We start from the raw sequence: 18123 nt of genomic DNA, 5'->3' as shown, positions 1-18123 counted from the left end.
TCTTTCTGTGTGTTTGGTAATTGTTTTTTGTACCATGGCGAATTTCAAAATAAATTATTTTTTATATCTCTCTTATAAATCTTACAAGTCGACCTGACGGCTTTGATTTCTCCTTTAAAACAATAATATTTATATTTATCTTTTATTTTAGAGGCATGCACAAACAAAATGAGCAGCTTTGGATAAAACAATATCACCATGCCAGTTCCGACCTGAATGTCACTCCCAGATGATGTCACATATTACACATTACCATGAGGCAAACGGGCGTTGTGTGGGTGTTATTTGTGGTTTGGGAAAGCTTAAAAAGTGGCGCCTCGGTGTCGTAACTCGTCTCAACAGCTTGTCAAACTCATATATATTAATTGTCAATGCTTGCCGTTTCTAGGAACTCCCCATTCCGATAAACGGTTTCCCATATAAATTGAGCGTTCAATTCCGTTTCCCACCGAATTTGTTTTCAATTTTGTATTTGCTCGGTCACAAACATAAAATATTTACAAAATATTTTTTTCTACCAAGAATAAATTTTTGTGTAATCAAGTAACTAAATGGTCTGAATAAAAATGGAGCACACTTTTTGACAACAATTTCGCATTACATCTATTCTCCTCCATTTATGGGTGTTTCATAATTTCAAGCACATGTACACATGCAATTCCAGCATACAGATTCAAAAACATCCTAAACTGATGTTTGAATAAGAGCATAATTCATCCAAATCTCTGTTATTTTTTGCGCCAATACAACAGTTTATTGATGTTTACCTATATCCTAGTTTAGCGAGGTTTAATTGTTGAAATTTCATGGCGAAAATGGGAGGACGTGTTTGGACCACTGGCGCCGCCATTGTTCTACAACTTTTGCCAAAATTAGAATTAAAAGTTATTTTCAAGACAAAGCGATTTGAAAATATCACGTATACAGGTTTACTGTACGATACAGGTTTTATGGTTTAAATGGCAACTGTTGAAAAATATATATATATTCTCTGTTTCGAACGTGCCACCAAACTTTGTGGAAGGAACGTTTGTAAGTTTAAACGTAAGCTCAAAGTTACATCTGTTACTATCTTAAAATGAGTTGGTTTTATGAAGATTAGACGCTTATGTCTGAGTAGTCCAGGACCTTCTGAATTCGATTATCTATCTATTTATAATATTCTTTATTGTAACCTTTTACCAAACTTTTGTTACTGGACTAGGCATATCATATTGCTTAGCAACAATGAAAAAATAAGATCATGTTCCAGTTTATACTTACGAAAGATAAAATCGACATAATATCTACGTGTGGAAACGTGGACTAATTCGAATATGACGCATGTACGCAATAGTCGTATTGTCATAATTCTACTCTCTACTCCCACATAGCGATTCAACATTCCATAATAATTAGGTAGCGATCAAGAATCACAATTGTCAAAAAATTTTATAATCCTTTTTGTGCAGTAAAAGAAGCAAAAAATGTATCTGAAAAACACGTAGGAACACTTTTACCGCCATAAAGGCTTATTGCGATGTATAGTACGTAATGTAGAAACTATTCGCAGATGAGAGAAGGCACAGGAAGCGCACGGAAACTGCAATCGGAACATTGTGAGATTCAGATCGAGTTTGTTTTTTCCAACAAGTAAAATAAAAGTCAATCTTTCACAAACTGCAAAGTTGCATACAGTTCTTCTATACTCCCACGAACAGTTGCTATTGCAGTGGATCAAACATCTTCGGGCGTTAATCGATGTAACAAGACAAGTCGCGAGAAATGAACAGATCAATTGCATGACACGCTATCTTTCATTTAGATTTTGGACCAGTGGTTCCCAGCCTTTTTCATTTTGCGGACCGGTAAAATTTCAAAACTAATTTTGCGGACCGGTGGACTTTCAAAATTAACCCAAAATGTCAAAAACACAAAATTAAATAAATTGAATTAAGACAAAAGTATGTAGTTCAAATGCAGAAAGGCAATTTAATGAGGAATTTGATGCTGTCTTTGTGATATCATAAGTGTAAATTCGGTTCTGATGAAGTTTCTGCAACGCAAAGTTAAGTGTTGACTTTCACACAATTTCTCTGTTTGTTCTATGAAATTTCGCTAAATTATACTGTCAAATTACGGAACGTGCGAGCTTCTCAATCAGTGTAAAATTTAACAAGGCAGAAGTGCTATCGAACTCCGTTGTGATGTTTGCCGTTGGGGACCCCTGAACAAGTTTTGTTTACGCATCAATAAGAATCAAACTTTCAAAATATATATATGAAAAGACCACTGATGCATTTTGCAATTGAGATATATTGAAATTTATATGGCGGACCAACAGGAACTTGACACGGACAGGCGGTTGAGAACCACTGCTTTAGAGAGTCTGTTATCTAAATTCATCTGTCTCGCCCTTTCTTTCTCTTTAGTTTTGTTTGACGTTTTGGTTTTATTCACGTCCTCGTACTTTTACTACTTAGTTCTCAGAACAATGATAACCATTTTTCATTTAGAATGTTTAACACTTAAACACATTAAACGAAGAACGAGATAGTGATCAGAGACCGCCGACTTATCGATCTAGCGGCGTGTATCCTTCGCCCCGACTCAATAGCGACACCGCGTGTCACATCACTGATGAATCAATAACTCGCTAATTATACGACATAAATCATCCAAAATCAATGAGCTTCTGGTCCGAGATACGAGAAATGCACATGCAAATATGGAGCAGACTGCACTTGATTTGCAGTGCACATCCCGGTGTAGCTCTCCTAAAACTCAACCCAGCTGATAATTAATAAATCAACACACACTTGATGGAACGTTATAATAAAAGAAAAAGTAGCACACAGCAGAATATAAATTATTTTCGGTTAAAATGTTTCAGCCATGAAGGATCTCCAAAATATTCAGGTTCTGTAAAATAGGAACCAAACAATAGTTATGAAAAAACACGAAGCCACATTGGTATTGTGGAAAGGCACCACATTACAGAGAAAAAATCTTATGTACTCATATACTTATATACTCATCTTATATATCTTATATACTCATATTTGTTGAATATTTAAGGATATACCAAAAATATAGCAGGATTCTTCCTCTCTTCTAATCTAAGTGAATACCTTGTCAGGAGTGAAGTTATGAAACAGGCCATTTAACATCATAAAAGTATTTGAACATTACTAACAAGACAGGATAATACCTTTTATCGGAAACTTATGCTTGTTTCTTTCCATGTAATCCATAGAATATTTGACTTTTCCCATTCTATGCCTCAACATTATTTTCTGTGAAAAATATCCAAGCCATATTCCAAAACTGGCCAAAATAAAGCATTGGGGTATAACACCTGTAGCAATAAAAATAAATTGTGAAAATCAAAGGATCAAAATTTACTCAAAATAGTACAAAAATATCCAAAGATTGTGTTAGAATATTGGTTGTATTTAATGTTCTAAGTGAAATAACTAAGTAATAGATTGTGTTAGAATATTGGTTGTATTTAATGTTCTAAGTGAAATAACTAAGTAATAGATTGTGTTAGAATATTGGTTGTATTTAATGTTCTAAGTGAAATAACTAAGTAATAGATTGTGTTAGAATATTGGTTGTATTTAATGTTCTAAGTGAAATAACTAAGTAATAGATTGTGTTAGAATATTGGTTGTATTTAATGTTCTAAGTGAAATAACTAAGTAATAGATTGTGTTAGAATATTGGTTGTATTTAATGTTCTAAGTGAAATAACTAAGTAATAGATTGTGTTAGAATATTGGTTGTATTTAATGTTCTAAGTGAAATAACTACCGTATTTACTCGCAAATACGCCGAGTTTAAAACTAAAAAAAAAAGTAACCCAACTAAGGGACCGTCTTATGCGCGCATAACTCAGATAGCACCAAAAAATTGGCTCCTTCGCGCATCGAGACTTTGATCACGCAACGAAATGATATAAAGCTGACTTGCCGGTAATTGCAACAGCTACAAACCAAGCTTAATTCTCACGATAAAGAGCGTGCACGCACAAACCACACACGCGATCGCTTGTCTAGGTGTGATTGTCTGATCATAAACGTGACCGCTTGTATTTGATTAAATTTAAAACAGCATTGATCTACCAGTCGTCTCGTGGTCAAAACGTTATCATTTGTGCACAAGTAAGAATCAGATATAAGTTTCGTGTAGAATAATACTCACGCATTAATTCTTAACAATAAAACTGTAATTTCAATCATTTTGAACAACCATTTACGGTAACTGAAAGGTTGAAATAACATATGAATATGATGTGATAAATACTGTGCTGTACGTCCATGGGTTAGGCAACAGCTGTGTTTTCCGATTTTTCCTGAATCAGCAAAACGGAAGGGTCATAAATCAATCACTTTATTTCGTGGTAGCCGCTTTCTTTCTGAAGTGCCGTTATCGGGCAGGGAGTGCTTCATTGCACCGGCCACGTTTTTGTTTTTAGGACTAAGACAAATAACAGCTGGTACTCAAAGTCAATTAAATAATCGGCAGACACTTTGGCATACATTATAAAATATATCAGCCCATATATGAAGCTCACACAAATCATGTTTGAGAAGACTTGCGAAAAATAACCAAATTTATTGCGGTGTCCGCTCAGGATATCTCGACTACCTTAATATAAAATAATGATTGTAAAATATTTTCAATCAAAAATGTCCTCATGTTATACGTTTGGTACTTCAAGTCGGTGCTGATTTAATTCCTTTCATGTTGGCAGTAATTTAGTTGCGCCGCAAAGTGCTGTCTTCCATTAGGATAAAACAGAAAATATAATAATCGAAAATTGTTTTAATCAAAATGTGGACAGCGGCGCTAGAATGTATGTGTCATATACAAGAAGGTAGCGAATCGCGATATTTGAATATTAAATTTGAATAGAACATCATTGACTGTAATAGATGCGTGCGCCGTGTTACGATTTGTGGAAACGGCGTATATGCGAATTTTTATAAATTCACTATTTCGAAGCTGTTATTAGGGAGTCGGCTTATCCGCGTGATAGGCGTATAGTCGAGAAAATACGGTAAGTAATAGATTGTGTTAGAATATTGGTTGTATTTAATGTTCTAAGTGAAATAACTAAGTAATAGCGCGCAAGAGTATCTCAAACATCAAGGATGGCGAAAAATTAAATTGATTATTCCTAATATGAAATATCAAACTAATTCAGCTATTATAGTAACATAACCAGCCTTCATGGCACTAACCTTTGCAGCCCAAACCGGAGCGATGTTAAAAATAAATATGAATATAATATGGATATGAAAATTAATTTGCATTTGGGCCACCAGTTTCCCCATACAGCACATTTTCTTACTTTTTCAAATTTATAAAATTTAAGAAATATACTAGCATACCATTCCAGATCTGAAAATTTCAAACTCATTAAACTATACTTAAAAAGGTAAGCTTTTACATAAATTCTGCAAAAATTATTAGCTTCCATAAGTTGGTCTGCAATTCTCCAATATTCAGAAACAATTGTGATCATTGGCAGCAATTGATGATACATTAATATTGTTTGAGAATAACTCAGCTATTAAAAACACACCCAATGTTTGTGCAATAAAATAAAATGTGCCATTCAATCATTATGCATTTTGTTGAATCATTATGTTCAAGACAGGATATCGAATTCTATCATTTGGGAAAATTTGGTGTTATACATTCCAAACTATCAAATAGATATATTGACACGAGTTTAAGAAGATTCACTCAATTAACAGTAACTTAGTTAAAGGTAACTTAGCGTGTAACAAGTTACCCTAAAAGCTGAAACAATAAAAATTACTTCAATAAAAATGACCCACACATCAGGGCCTGTAATAGATTAGAATAATGCAATGACAATATCGGATTATAAATAGCTTCTAAAATAATCCGATTTACTCGATTAGATAGGAGAGCATTTACACATTTATTCCTGGGGAGGGGAAAGCCAATAAGTCTGCTTAACCATATGGCGAACCACAGCCTCTCGTCTGGTTACCATTCCATGTCAGGTGTGGGATTAGTTATTTGTTTTCGGAATCATGGACTTGATGGTGGAGGAAGCCGTAACCGACCAGCGATTATGTGAACCACCCTACGGCGGTGAGAAGTTTAGCAATCCTCTCGCACATAACCATCACCGCATGGGATTCGAACCTGCAAACCCACGCAGAGTGATCAAGAGGTGTGGTGGGGAGCGTATTTCTTCCGCTTAGCATGATGAGCCACAACGCATAGTGCAGAGATTTCTCATATGAGAAATCAGCAGTGAACTTAGTCTGTCATGATGACTTCCGAATTTCTGAATGAATATATTTGACTTGCTTCAAAAGAAATTTCGAATATAATAAGTATTCATACAAGAATCTTACCAGAAAGCAAATGCCTGGATGAAAAGTAGTTGGAGAGTATTGGTGCTGATGCAAAAGTGGTTCCTAATAAAACTGTAGGCGTATTGATTAGTGGGATGGGGTGGAAGGTTTTTCTAAAATCTTCTTCCCTTACTAATATCCCAGGGACTCGATCTTTAATGAAGTCTGGTACTTTCATTGTGCAAAACAAAATGTGGCGACTGAGTGATTTAATGTAACATTTAGTACAGTATAATATTATTTGCTCGGAGCTCCTGAAAAAAGAAAAAATACATTTCAAACTGAACATACAGTGAGATATGGAAATATCTGGAGTACTGGAAGAAAGAAATTTCTACAATTTTCCTCGGATTAATTTTTAATATCAAATCCGAATTAGTATAGTCTAATATAAGTTTATTTTAACTCCATAATCAATAAAAAAAACAATAAAATGATTGATAAAAATAAATAAACAAAAACTGATTATGAAATCAGGAGAGCAAACAAAACCTTAGTTAAGGTTTAAAACGTACAGAATATAAGATGGAAGGTCACATACACACAACTACAGACAGACAGAGAAATTAACTAAATAAAACACGATAACTTTATGGTAAATTACATAGTAAACAAGAATAATAAAGAAGGGGGAAAAAACTATTTGCCACACCGTATCAATAATTTAGTAATCTGGTAATAGTCGCCACCCGCCACCGCCAAATTGGCCGATATTTTAATCGGGAGTGAACAGTAAAAGTAAGGGGTCTCGTGTAGTTTCGTACCTAACTAACTTCTAATGGGCCTAGCATAACAATTTTTTGTAATGTCAATCCTAACCCTATCTGACTACGTCATCCAAAAATTACATCACTACGACATCACAATCACGTCATACAGCTTGCCAAATATCAACGATCGCCCGAAATGACATCGGAACCGACGATAAAGAACTGACTCAGTCATCGATCTCTCTCCTATTGGGATCGTTGCGACGAGAAAACGAGAGAAATAACTGTTCGATTTCGGGTGCTCGTCTGAGCGTCTCGGATGTCAGTTCGTATAGTTTGAAAGGCTAGAGCCTGTGACGTCGCAGTGACATAATTTTTTGATGGTGTAGTCAGGTGGGGGTTAGGATTGACCCGTGAAAAATTTGTTATGCTACACCCACTAGAAGTATGTTAGGTACGAAACTACATGAGACCCAAAGTATGGTTTAATTTATTTTGCAGCAATATCATTAACCATGCCTGACAAATTTAACATAATCGAAAATTTTATTGCCACAAAAACAAAATCAACGCTAATATAAACAATAATAGATAATAATACAATAAAGAAAATATTTCATCAGTAATAATCAGCGATTGATTATTGTTTTGTGCGGGTCGGTGTGCAGGCCCGATTAAGGTCATCTAGGCTCCCGACCCTTGTGTAAATGCTGTAGGCCTATATAAGCTTATCATGGCATAATATAGTACCATGGGTAAATGCAAATGGGATTAAATAAAATATATATGAGATAAAGAAATGAGTGAATGAGTCGGCAATTTAAAATTATCAAAGGGCAATTTAGGATTTTGAGAGGTCATGTACCGATGTAACCGATCATGTCCATTGGAAGAATTAAAACAGTCAAAGATTTAAAAAAAGCCTTTTTTTTTTATTGGACACAGACCGAGATCAAAAATTGAAAGATAGGGACAAGAAAATAATATCATCACAGATTCAGTAATGAAGTATTGAAGTGCATGACGTAAAAGTATCATTTGACTCCTTTTGGCACCTTAATTAGTTCACATGAAGAAGCAGGGGAAAAATAATAACAATCGATGAATATTGTTTAATTCACACAGTCAGCATTGTTACTTTGTACAATTAGGTAGTTTTCAGCTTGACCGTACAACTCGAATCTTTTTTTTTTTTTTTAAGGTCCACGTTGTGGATTCATAACAGTTTTGTAAAAATAAGTAAATAAAAATAAATAAATAAACAACTCGACTCTTACAGTATCATACGGTACCTAGTCTACAGCTTATAACGTAACGGTAATGCAGTAATGCGACATATCAACACAGCAGCAACAGCCACCGAGAATTCCCGGCATGCTGTACCGCATCAAGCTCTCTGCAAAGTGACTATAGTTGTAAAGACATGTCAACCTCCTGACTTTTCCTTTCATAGGGACCGGTTTAGTAGCCTAACTAGTGTTGTCAGAGCATAACTGCCAAATCAGAGTGCGAATAAATATATAGATGAGGGAATAGAATATCTAACCTTTTCTACTAATTAGAATTTCATGATATTATAGCATTTCATCCAAAAATATTTACTTTTCAAAAAAAAGTGTGCGACATATCATCATGATAAAAAATATAAAAATAGTAACAATACTGAATTTACATATCTGGCAAGGCCAACTAGAATGCCACAACATTGCAAGAAGATTCGGTAAACGGTTCAGGGACTGCCAAAGTAATTCGAATCATATATATAATTCGAATTATATGACTTATTATAGAGTGTAAACTTGACTATATTAGCACATCCAAATTTTTGTAATGTATCGTTGTCGTAAATAAGACGCCTGTCTTTAGATGGAAGAACCACCAAAGATAGTGCGGAAGGCACCGCCTGTTTTGCCGCACGTTGCAAGAGCATTGCAATATGGCGGGCCTCCTGCTTCAGTCGGTGAGTGTGTGTTTTCATATAACCCGAATGATGTAGCCTACGTTTAAATCAATTCGTCTAAAGATGTCGAGAAAATCGAACGGGAATCTTATTATTAACTTCACCAGCGTATGTCGGGTATAGGATTAGTTAGCCAGTTATTTGTTTTCACGTGCATAGACTTGATGGTGGAGGCAGTATGTTCCCCAGCTTTTCTTTTTAGGGGGGGGGGGGGTGTTTCGAAATTTAGGGGGTGGTAAATAATTTGCTATTAGAGATAAAACTAGGCTATTTATATTCCTAAAAAATGGTATGTATTTAAGAAACGCCCCCCCCCCAAGTTGATTGACGGCGAGCCAAAATTGTAGGGCCATAAAAGGGGAGCGAGGAAAAATGCGGGACGTCACGGCTAGGGTTCAGGGCGCGCTCAAGCGCCCTGAGAAAATTTTGAGAAAAGACACCAAAATAGGCTCTAAGCTTGATTTTAGATACACCTAGCATTGCAGTTTGTTATGTAATGAAATCAATAATTATAGTATTTAGCTGATAGAATTCCCGGGAAATAGAAAACGGCTTAAGCACGGCTTTCAACCGTAAATATAAACTACTACGTTTCAACAAGTAATTTGCAACTGATAGTGACTAATGAAGTTACTTGCTCATCTGGCATTGTATGAATGGCTACTTATGGCTTGTTTTGTTATACATTTCACATTTTTTTTTGAACATGTTTGTTTGACTTTTGTACGGATTAAGCAATGAATTAAATTTTGAAATACGCGCGTCAACTGATCATAATGTTGTATTCCTTCAGAACTGAAATATGTTTTGGTAAGAAGACAATTCGCTGAAGTTTGATTCTTTCCAATAAAGAAATAAAAACGCTGTCATTCATATAAAAAAACGTCTGTTTTCAGTGACTAGTTTTCGTTTTGTGACATCTTTAAGCTGTCCTAATATACGGCTGATATCTAAAATACTGCAGTGTGTAATCCTAATACCCATACGTATACATAAGATACCAGTATAATTCAATTGTTACGAAATAAACGTGCTTAAACTGTGATAATGATGAAACAATAGACAGTATCTAAAACTCACAAGGTACCACATGAAGGGTTAAACTATTTCACTCAAGTTCGGCGGACCATTATAAATCGTCACGCCGGCCGTAATTGGCCCGCAGACTGCGGTCTAGAACCCCTCATCTACACTGATAAATATGCCATAGTCGTTATATTTGAATACAAATATACTTGAGTTGGAATCGCACTTCAAAATTAGGGGGGGGGGGGGGGTGTTTGAAATTTTAGGGGGGGTGTTCACCCCCTATAGGGGGGGTGTAGGGAAATCACTGGGTGGAGGAAGCCGTAACCGACCAGCGGTTACGTGACCCACTCTATGACGACGAGGAGTTCAGCAATCTTCTCGCACATAATTTTCCTCGGGATTCGAACTCACGCAGGGAAATCATAGGTGCGGCCATGCGACAGAGAGCGTATTCCCAACGCCCAGCACGATGCGCTATATTGCCGAGCCTGTGATATGTTATCGTTTTCATTACTTTGGCAATAATAACAATGTCGTAGAATCTGCATGTACGCTCTTTTTAAACTCGTCAAACTGAGTCAGCATTGTAGGCAGTGGTGTATCTAGGGTGTGGCAGCCATGGCATGAGGCGCAAAAACGGCAAAAAGTATTAATAATAAAACGTTTTAATGAAATAATTTCAAACTGGGAATAACTGAAACTCGTATTTTTACTCTAATAATAACATAGAAGTATCCTATTTCATTACTAATCATTATAAATTGTCAAACAACAGTCAAGGGGGCGCATTTTTAGACTTTGCCATGGGCGCCATTTCAAGTAGATACGCCACTGATTGTAGGTGCCCTTGCCTGAATACGTTTCGAGATTTCTCGCGACTCCTGAGTTAGCTGTAAATTTCTGATATATTTATATATATATATACAATTTTATCTTTTCATTCGTTTACGTTGCGTTAGAAAATAAATTATTGATCGATTGATTTTAGCCAACATACTTTCAGGTCCATCCGGTCAAGTTGAAAACTCTCAGCGTTTGCTGCCAAACTTGAGTGTATTTGCTGGAGAAGTTGTATCACAGAATAGATTTCAAAAGGAAGCACTGGAGGGGTATGAAATATCTTAGCACTTCTCAAACTCCCTTTTGCTTCGCTTGTTTGTGTCTGTTGTGGGTTAAGTTTGGCTTAGCGTAGTCTCGTTTTAGGAATGGCAGTCCCACTCTTCAACGTCTTGTCCCGGCGTCCCGACCGATCCGCCAAAAGTCCAGCTAGTCGGCATAATACACGAATATTACCAATTAGCATGATCTTGATACCGTCGTTGCTGTGTAGCGCACCGGTAGCCTACTTACTGAAGATGGATGCGTCGTTTTCATTTCGTTGTTTGATACAATTTTACATATTTATCCCCAGGGAGAGGAAAGTGATAAGACGGCTCAATTATATGGCGAACCACAGCGTCTCGTCCGGTTACCAGTTCATGTCGGGTATGGGATTAGTTTGCTAGTTATTTGTTTTCGGAAGCATGGACTTGATGAAGGCGGAGTTGACATCTTTTCTACATTTATTATAAATTCATATCACTAGATTACAGCAAATCCTGAAACAACTTCACTCAGATGTTGAGACTCAAAAGAAAATGTACCAATCATTGTCAACGGAGAGATTGCTATGGGAACAAAAAATTGTTCTTTGCAAGGTGAGTACCCTAATGAAAAACTGTATAAATTTACCTTCGTGATTTCCTACTAAACCATCAACAGAAAAATATATCCGACAATACAATACTGTTACATAGGTCCAAATGCCAGTCATCTTTGACTTGCTTTGTTGCGCACCTCTTGGAAATACTACAGACTTGACCGGCGTTGGATCGTGAAATATGTCCGATTGCTTTTTATTTCCTCCAGTTTATTTGGGATTGTTCGAAGTTACATTTTTTGTACTTTAGCCTTTTTCAATTAACCATCATGATGGCAATATAATTCTATAAATTAACATTTCTACGTGTATATATATATTATAATACTGCATGGTCATTTATTATTGTTGGTGTTATCAATTTTGTTTTTATGAACTGTTTTTATTGAAAAAAATCGACAAATTGAACACTTTTTAAAGGCGAAATTTATTCTTGATAGACTCCAACTTCTGTGAGTGTGGGGAATGAGTAGTCATTTGGCTACAATGGTTCTTGTTTTCAATTCTATTATGATTCTTATGCAGGAAACAGCGATTCATAGCAGGAGCGAAATTAGTGAGGTTAAGTCAGAGCTTCTTGATTTGATGAAAATAAAACAAAAGATATTGGAGCAGATTCAAACAACTGAAATAGATATAAGTAAATGTGAAAATCAAATTAAAAATCAAGTTTGCAAGATGGAAAAACACATTCAAAAGATAGTGAAGGTCAAACAACCGTATTACATTTTAGATTTTCACTCTTGGCGAATGTCATCTTTTCTGGTCGTTTTGATCTTCATGAACCCTCATATATTACAATCCCGGTCTTGATGTTTTACAATGTTAGCTTACCTCATGTTTTTAGATTCAGTACGGTAAATTGGTCACATGTTATATATCATATCATTATATCATACGTTGACATTTGGGTTAGATCCCCATTTGTTATGTTACCTATTCTTTCGTGCTGTCAATTACAAGTCCCAGTATCTGAAACAAACAAATGGTTAATATCCGACATGGACTGACAACCAATCGATCTACTCAGTTTTCCTTTTTCAGGAAATGTGAATATCGTATGTGTATATACAGTTCCAAGATTGTAATCAGAATTCGTCGAAATTTAGATAGAAGAAAAAGGCGAAGTCTTCAGGAAAATTTCCGAGGCAAGGGAAAAACTTTCTCGAGTGCAAGACAACATAAATCAATATGTCACATCAAAGAATATGGTATGGAATTTGAATGTAGAAGTTATCATTCATGAGATAATATCAGTAATGAAGTATATTAAAATTTTTATCACAAAATCACTCAATAAAGATACACCTACAGCATACGATACTCGAAACAAGACGTGGAACCTCGGCGTCATTTTCTAGTAACGTCGACAATATAATAAGACAGACATTTATTTTCGGCAAGGGCCTCGCGTAATTTCTGTATAGCTGGACTAACCTAAATGTACGGAAGCGCTACCAATGGCATCAACACTATTGAAAAGCGTCGGCATCTCATCGCCCACATATATATATATATGCAAGATTGAAATCCAGGTTCTCCGTTTCTTCAGGTGCACCCTAAACTCCCAACATGAATGATTTGTCTCTTATAGACAGGTTTCAATCAAATTCGTTGTAATTACTTATCGCGGTGCTTACTTTTACAAGGCGTTGGAGTCTGCGGAAATAAGATCAGAAATGAAAAAATTAGATGAGGAAAAAATGAAATTAAATGGAATTTTAGTTCACAAAAGAGATCAAGTGAAAGGAGAGGAAGAAAAAATTTTAAAGAAATTACAAGAACAAGGTACGTAATGAACATAATATTATTAATAATAAAGTAAAAAGTACACATTTGTATTCAAATGCCCCACTTTGCATTCAACGAATTTGATAGGAAGAAGTATATGTGATTCAATACCGTTCTGCCAGGGAATCGTTAGCATGTTCACGGCGCTAGTATTTGGAATTTTATTGTGTTAGGTGGCAATAACCTACTTCGGCTATGCGGAAGTAGTCGATTGTGATAGGGTTTTCCGTCCTGGATAACAATCTTTTTGTCTTCGCTGACAACCAAACCTTGTTTTAAGGCCCTTTTCATTACCATATCATCTTGAAATAAATAAATTGCGAAGACAATGTCGTATCGCAAAGAATAAAAGGCGATCTCATTTTGATTTTTTTTAAATATTCATTCTCGCTCGTTTTGTACTGATACAGATATGGCAAGAAATAAACTTGCGGCGCAAAAGCTGCGCCTTCGTCGCCAGATTGAGAAATCTAAAAACGTACGACAGCAATTGAGAGACGAAGCTGATTCTATCAGAAGGCAGATCAGAGAAATTGCGGACCATTTTCTTCAAAAATGTTAAAACACTACCTAACTCCATTATCTAAGTTTTGGATACATAAATAAAAACTGTTAAGTAAGACCCCAAATCACGGAAACGAATCAATGCTAACAGTCAAGCTTGAAAAAGTGGGTGAGTGGCTGGTCCTGAACTTATTGTGATCAGTCAACTACGGAAATACAAGGAAATCGATCTCTGAGGAATCTATTAGTTAATAGTTATTCATCAAATTCATGATTTTCGACCAGATCACATTTGTTTTAATTCCACCTCTCATTCAAACGATTAATATCTGATAGCATAGTTGCTCACCTAAAAGATGGGAGCCAATGTCCGACGATGTTATTTCTTATTATTATGTTTATGCTGTCTTTTGTTGGTACAAAATTAAATTTAAATAAAAACTTCATGTATATATATATTTCCTAAATATTTGGTGTTATAAGGTTCTAAACTGAAATTTGATGATGCGATCTGCTTTGGACAAATTATATATACGCTTTGTCTTAGGAAAAGGAGAAAACTTTATGCAAATGATTAGATAGACTATAGAGCAGGGATGGCGAACCACTGACTAACATATTAGTGATAAAAACTGATAAAACCGGCTCTAATTAAATTTACCAATAAGTAAACGATTATAATGTACCATCAGTTGGGCAGCCAGGGAAGCAATAGCTCAAATTTTATCTTTCGGGTCGATATGATAATTTTCAAAACTCCCAATCTTGGACGCACGTCTGCACCCGTATACCGTTACGCAGCTATTGGCTGTGACATCGTTTTTGACATAATAATACAATTGATCTGTATATATATTTTACCACGTCTTGTTACAGCGTTCCATTTCGGAAGTGTGAAACCAAAAGGCAGACTGCAGATTGTTTCGGGGGGGATATACGAGGACTAGATGCTACTTTGCATTTTATTGGTATCTCGCCTAAAATGCCGTTGGGAAACAAAATCTTAAGACTTAAAATGAATGCCTAGAAATCTGAAATAGCAATGGGACAGTTTGGGAATGCCTTGATATGGTAGAAAGCTGATCAAAAAATATAAAGCTGTCTGAGTGGGATTCCCTCCAAACTCTTTGAAACCGTGAAATAATTCGCTGCAAGATCCTAAACGTTTTTTGGTAATTCATATGCGTGTTTTAGTACACGATTTTCATAGAAATCGTAGAAGTTCAGTAGCAGTAGGCTTGGTAGAATTGTGGCATAAAAAAGCCAAAAACTAGACAACACCAACTAAAGCAAGATAAGATGCAGCAGCAAGTTTCGTATATATACAAACATTGATTGAATATCTGTGACCAACACTCTTCCATTTCGTTGTAAAAATATAATATTTAACTCATTCATTGAAAAAGGTTCGCCATCCTTACTATGGATCCATGCTCTATAGACTCTATAGTATAGAGTCTATAGACTGTATAGAGCATGGGTGTGCAACCTGCGTCTCACGAGGAAAAATTGTGCGGCCCGCGAAGGAGTGCCAATTTTTAATGGTGTGCGGCCCGCGAAACGAGTTTTTAATTTAGTTTAATCTGGTAAGTGCGAAAAATTACAATCCCTTCGGGTTGCAAAGCCTATCTATATCTGAGTCTAATTTAGGAGGGTGGCGCAATAACCGCTGTCGGTTACGGCTTCCTCCACCATCAAGTCCATGCATCCGAAAACGAATAACTGGCTAACTAATCCCATACCCGACATGGACTGGTAACCAGAGCCGGAGGCCGTAGTTCATCATATGATTGAGCCGCATTATCACTTTCCTTTTCCATGTGATAAATTTGTGAATCCCATCCTAAATCCGATTCGTGCGAAAATTAGATAGGTTGATAGATAGTGGTTGTTCTAATGCATAGGTTCTCAAAGTGCTCTGTGCGGAGCCCCAGGGCTCCGTGAGAGAAACCCAGGGGCTCCGCGAGCTATTCGATTACTTTTCAAAATACTGACTAATTTTGTAACCGTTCAAAGAAGCAACTAGAATATCGGTTAGAAACCGAAGACTTATCGATCGAAGGTTAGGGGATCCCCCAAAACAGTGGTCTTACTCCATAGTGACACCGTGTGTCCCATCACTAATTAATTAATAACTCGCTAATTATAAGACATAATCCATCCAAAATCACTAGGCTTCTGATCCGAGCTATGATGAATGCACATGCAATATTTGGAGCAGATTCAACCTCGCTTCCGTGAGATATCGCGTGCATCTAACACACAGACATACACACATACAAATACCTATCAACATACTTACCGATCTTAAGATCGATAAATATTAACAGCTTTGATAAAATCTGACAACAATATAGCTTCGAAATATGGCAAAGAGGCGGAATTAAAAAAATGACATTACTTATAAGCAGGAGCGCACCCAGGATTCTTAAGAGGGAGGTGGTTCAAAATTGGAATCGAAAATTTCCGCGCAACATTCTTCGTGATTAAAAAAACGTATAACGAGATTTCTGTTGCATAAAATATTCAATCCATGACCGATGCGAGCATTTAACGTGTCTCGTCGTGATAATTTAATTGTGCTCATCGTTACTCAGGTTTGATTCGAGATTACTATTAGGATTACTAAAATGAAAGAATACTGTACTATTCTGAAATCGCATAAAATATGTGATAAACTGCCAACTATAAATAAATTGGAGTCGTATTTTTGCGATCTTGGGATTTGTCAAACTTGATTTGTTCTTTCTCATTTGAGATTATTTTCACGCAAGATATCGCCGTTAAAAATAACACAATGTCTGGGCAAAATACGAATTGCATTCGGCTCCGTCGGTAGTTTTAGAATGAAAAAAGGTACATCGCGGATCGCGCGCACAATTGATTGCGGGAGGCTCCGTCGGTAGTTTCAAAATGAAAAAAAGGTACATCGCGCGCACAATTGACTGTGTTTCGATTTCGCAGTTACTACAATGAAAACCTAACATAACACCAAATTTTGTGGTTCACAATGTCTATAAAAGCGTTTTTCAATCCTAGGTGAGTATGCTGAAACCAAACGTGTGATCTTTCATTTTAAGTTTTAGTTTTAATATTTTAGAATGCCGCTTTTCAATCAAGAAATTTGATTGGGGATTCATCTCTTTATTAATTATTATTTTCAGCATTTCTTCGCCGATGACTATAATATGGTAATATGTTTTTCACATTGAACTCATAATTCCCCACGATCACAAAAAAGCAATTAACGTCGTCACTGTGTAACAATACATGTATATGCCGAGGGAAATTTTTGATTTAGGAAGAATGAACACCGGCGTAAAAATGTTTAAAGGTTCAAAAACACGCCATGCTGAGGAAAAAAATCGGCGATTGTAACAAAATGCAATCGCGCACATTACTAGCGGCCTTTTAAGTCTTCCAAAAATGTCAAAATGGAAAAGATTCGACCCCTAATTTATTAGTATGTTTGTCAAGTGTCAAATTTACAGCTTTTTTCTCATATGTGTTTTCTGGTTTGACGAAACAATAAAATTCTCTCTTTAGTATATATAATTTATGTTTGAAATTTAGATTTATTTATGACTTGTATTAACCCTATTAAAAAGGTTCAGCATTTAAATTGAGTAAAGTACTTTTAACTTGCTCAGGAATATTAATCTGAAGTAACAATTTTAACATTTATTTTGGGGCCCGTGAATAATAGTCAACCTTTTCAAGGGCTCCGCAGCAAAGCCCATATATACCGTTACCGCTCCGCAGCACCAAAAGTTTGAGAATCCCTGTTCAAATGAGTTGGCCGCGCGTGAAGTTTTCGCGCAAATATACTTCCCTTCGATGAATTTAGTGGGCAGGAGGTCGGTCAAAGCAAAGTGACTATAGGCTATAACCAAACTTTGGCTATAACTATAAACCACTTTGGCTCAAATCACTGAAGCAGGTTGGGACTGTACCGGTCTTTTTATGAAGTTGGTTATTAATTTGGCCTGAATACGGTAGACTATATGGTTGTTTTTGATACTGTAGCAAGAATGGGAAGTGGGAGAC

At 36.1% G+C, this 18123-nt stretch overlaps 2 protein-coding genes across 2 annotated transcripts; one reads left to right on the top strand and one right to left on the bottom strand.

The window, feature by feature from the left end:
* Positions 1-2797: 2797 nt before the first annotated feature.
* On the bottom strand, positions 2798-6659 carry LOC120340918 (uncharacterized). Its single transcript, XM_039409320.2, has 3 exons — positions 6384-6659; positions 3191-3337; positions 2798-2901 (listed from the first exon to the last, which is right to left on the bottom strand). Exons 1-3 carry the CDS (start codon positions 6559-6561, stop codon positions 2849-2851), a joined length of 378 nt encoding a protein of 125 aa, XP_039265254.1. The 5' UTR covers positions 6562-6659; the 3' UTR covers positions 2798-2848.
* Positions 6660-8775: 2116 nt separating this feature from the next.
* Positions 8776-14522, top strand: LOC120331178 (uncharacterized). The gene is made up of 7 exons (XM_078120205.1): positions 8776-9053; positions 11086-11191; positions 11668-11779; positions 12307-12489; positions 12891-12992; positions 13431-13569; positions 13983-14522. The coding sequence occupies exons 1-7, from the start codon at positions 8960-8962 to the stop codon at positions 14132-14134; spliced, it is 888 nt and encodes a 295-aa protein (XP_077976331.1). The 5' UTR covers positions 8776-8959; the 3' UTR covers positions 14135-14522.
* The last annotated feature ends 3601 nt before the right edge of the window (positions 14523-18123 follow it).

The sequence above is a fragment of the Styela clava genome, chromosome 14 (genome assembly GCF_964204865.1).
Source record: "Styela clava chromosome 14, kaStyClav1.hap1.2, whole genome shotgun sequence".
NCBI lineage: Eukaryota > Metazoa > Chordata > Ascidiacea > Stolidobranchia > Styelidae > Styela > Styela clava.
The sequence above is the reverse complement of the archived record's forward strand: the minus strand, read 5'-3'. Positions and strand labels throughout refer to the sequence as shown.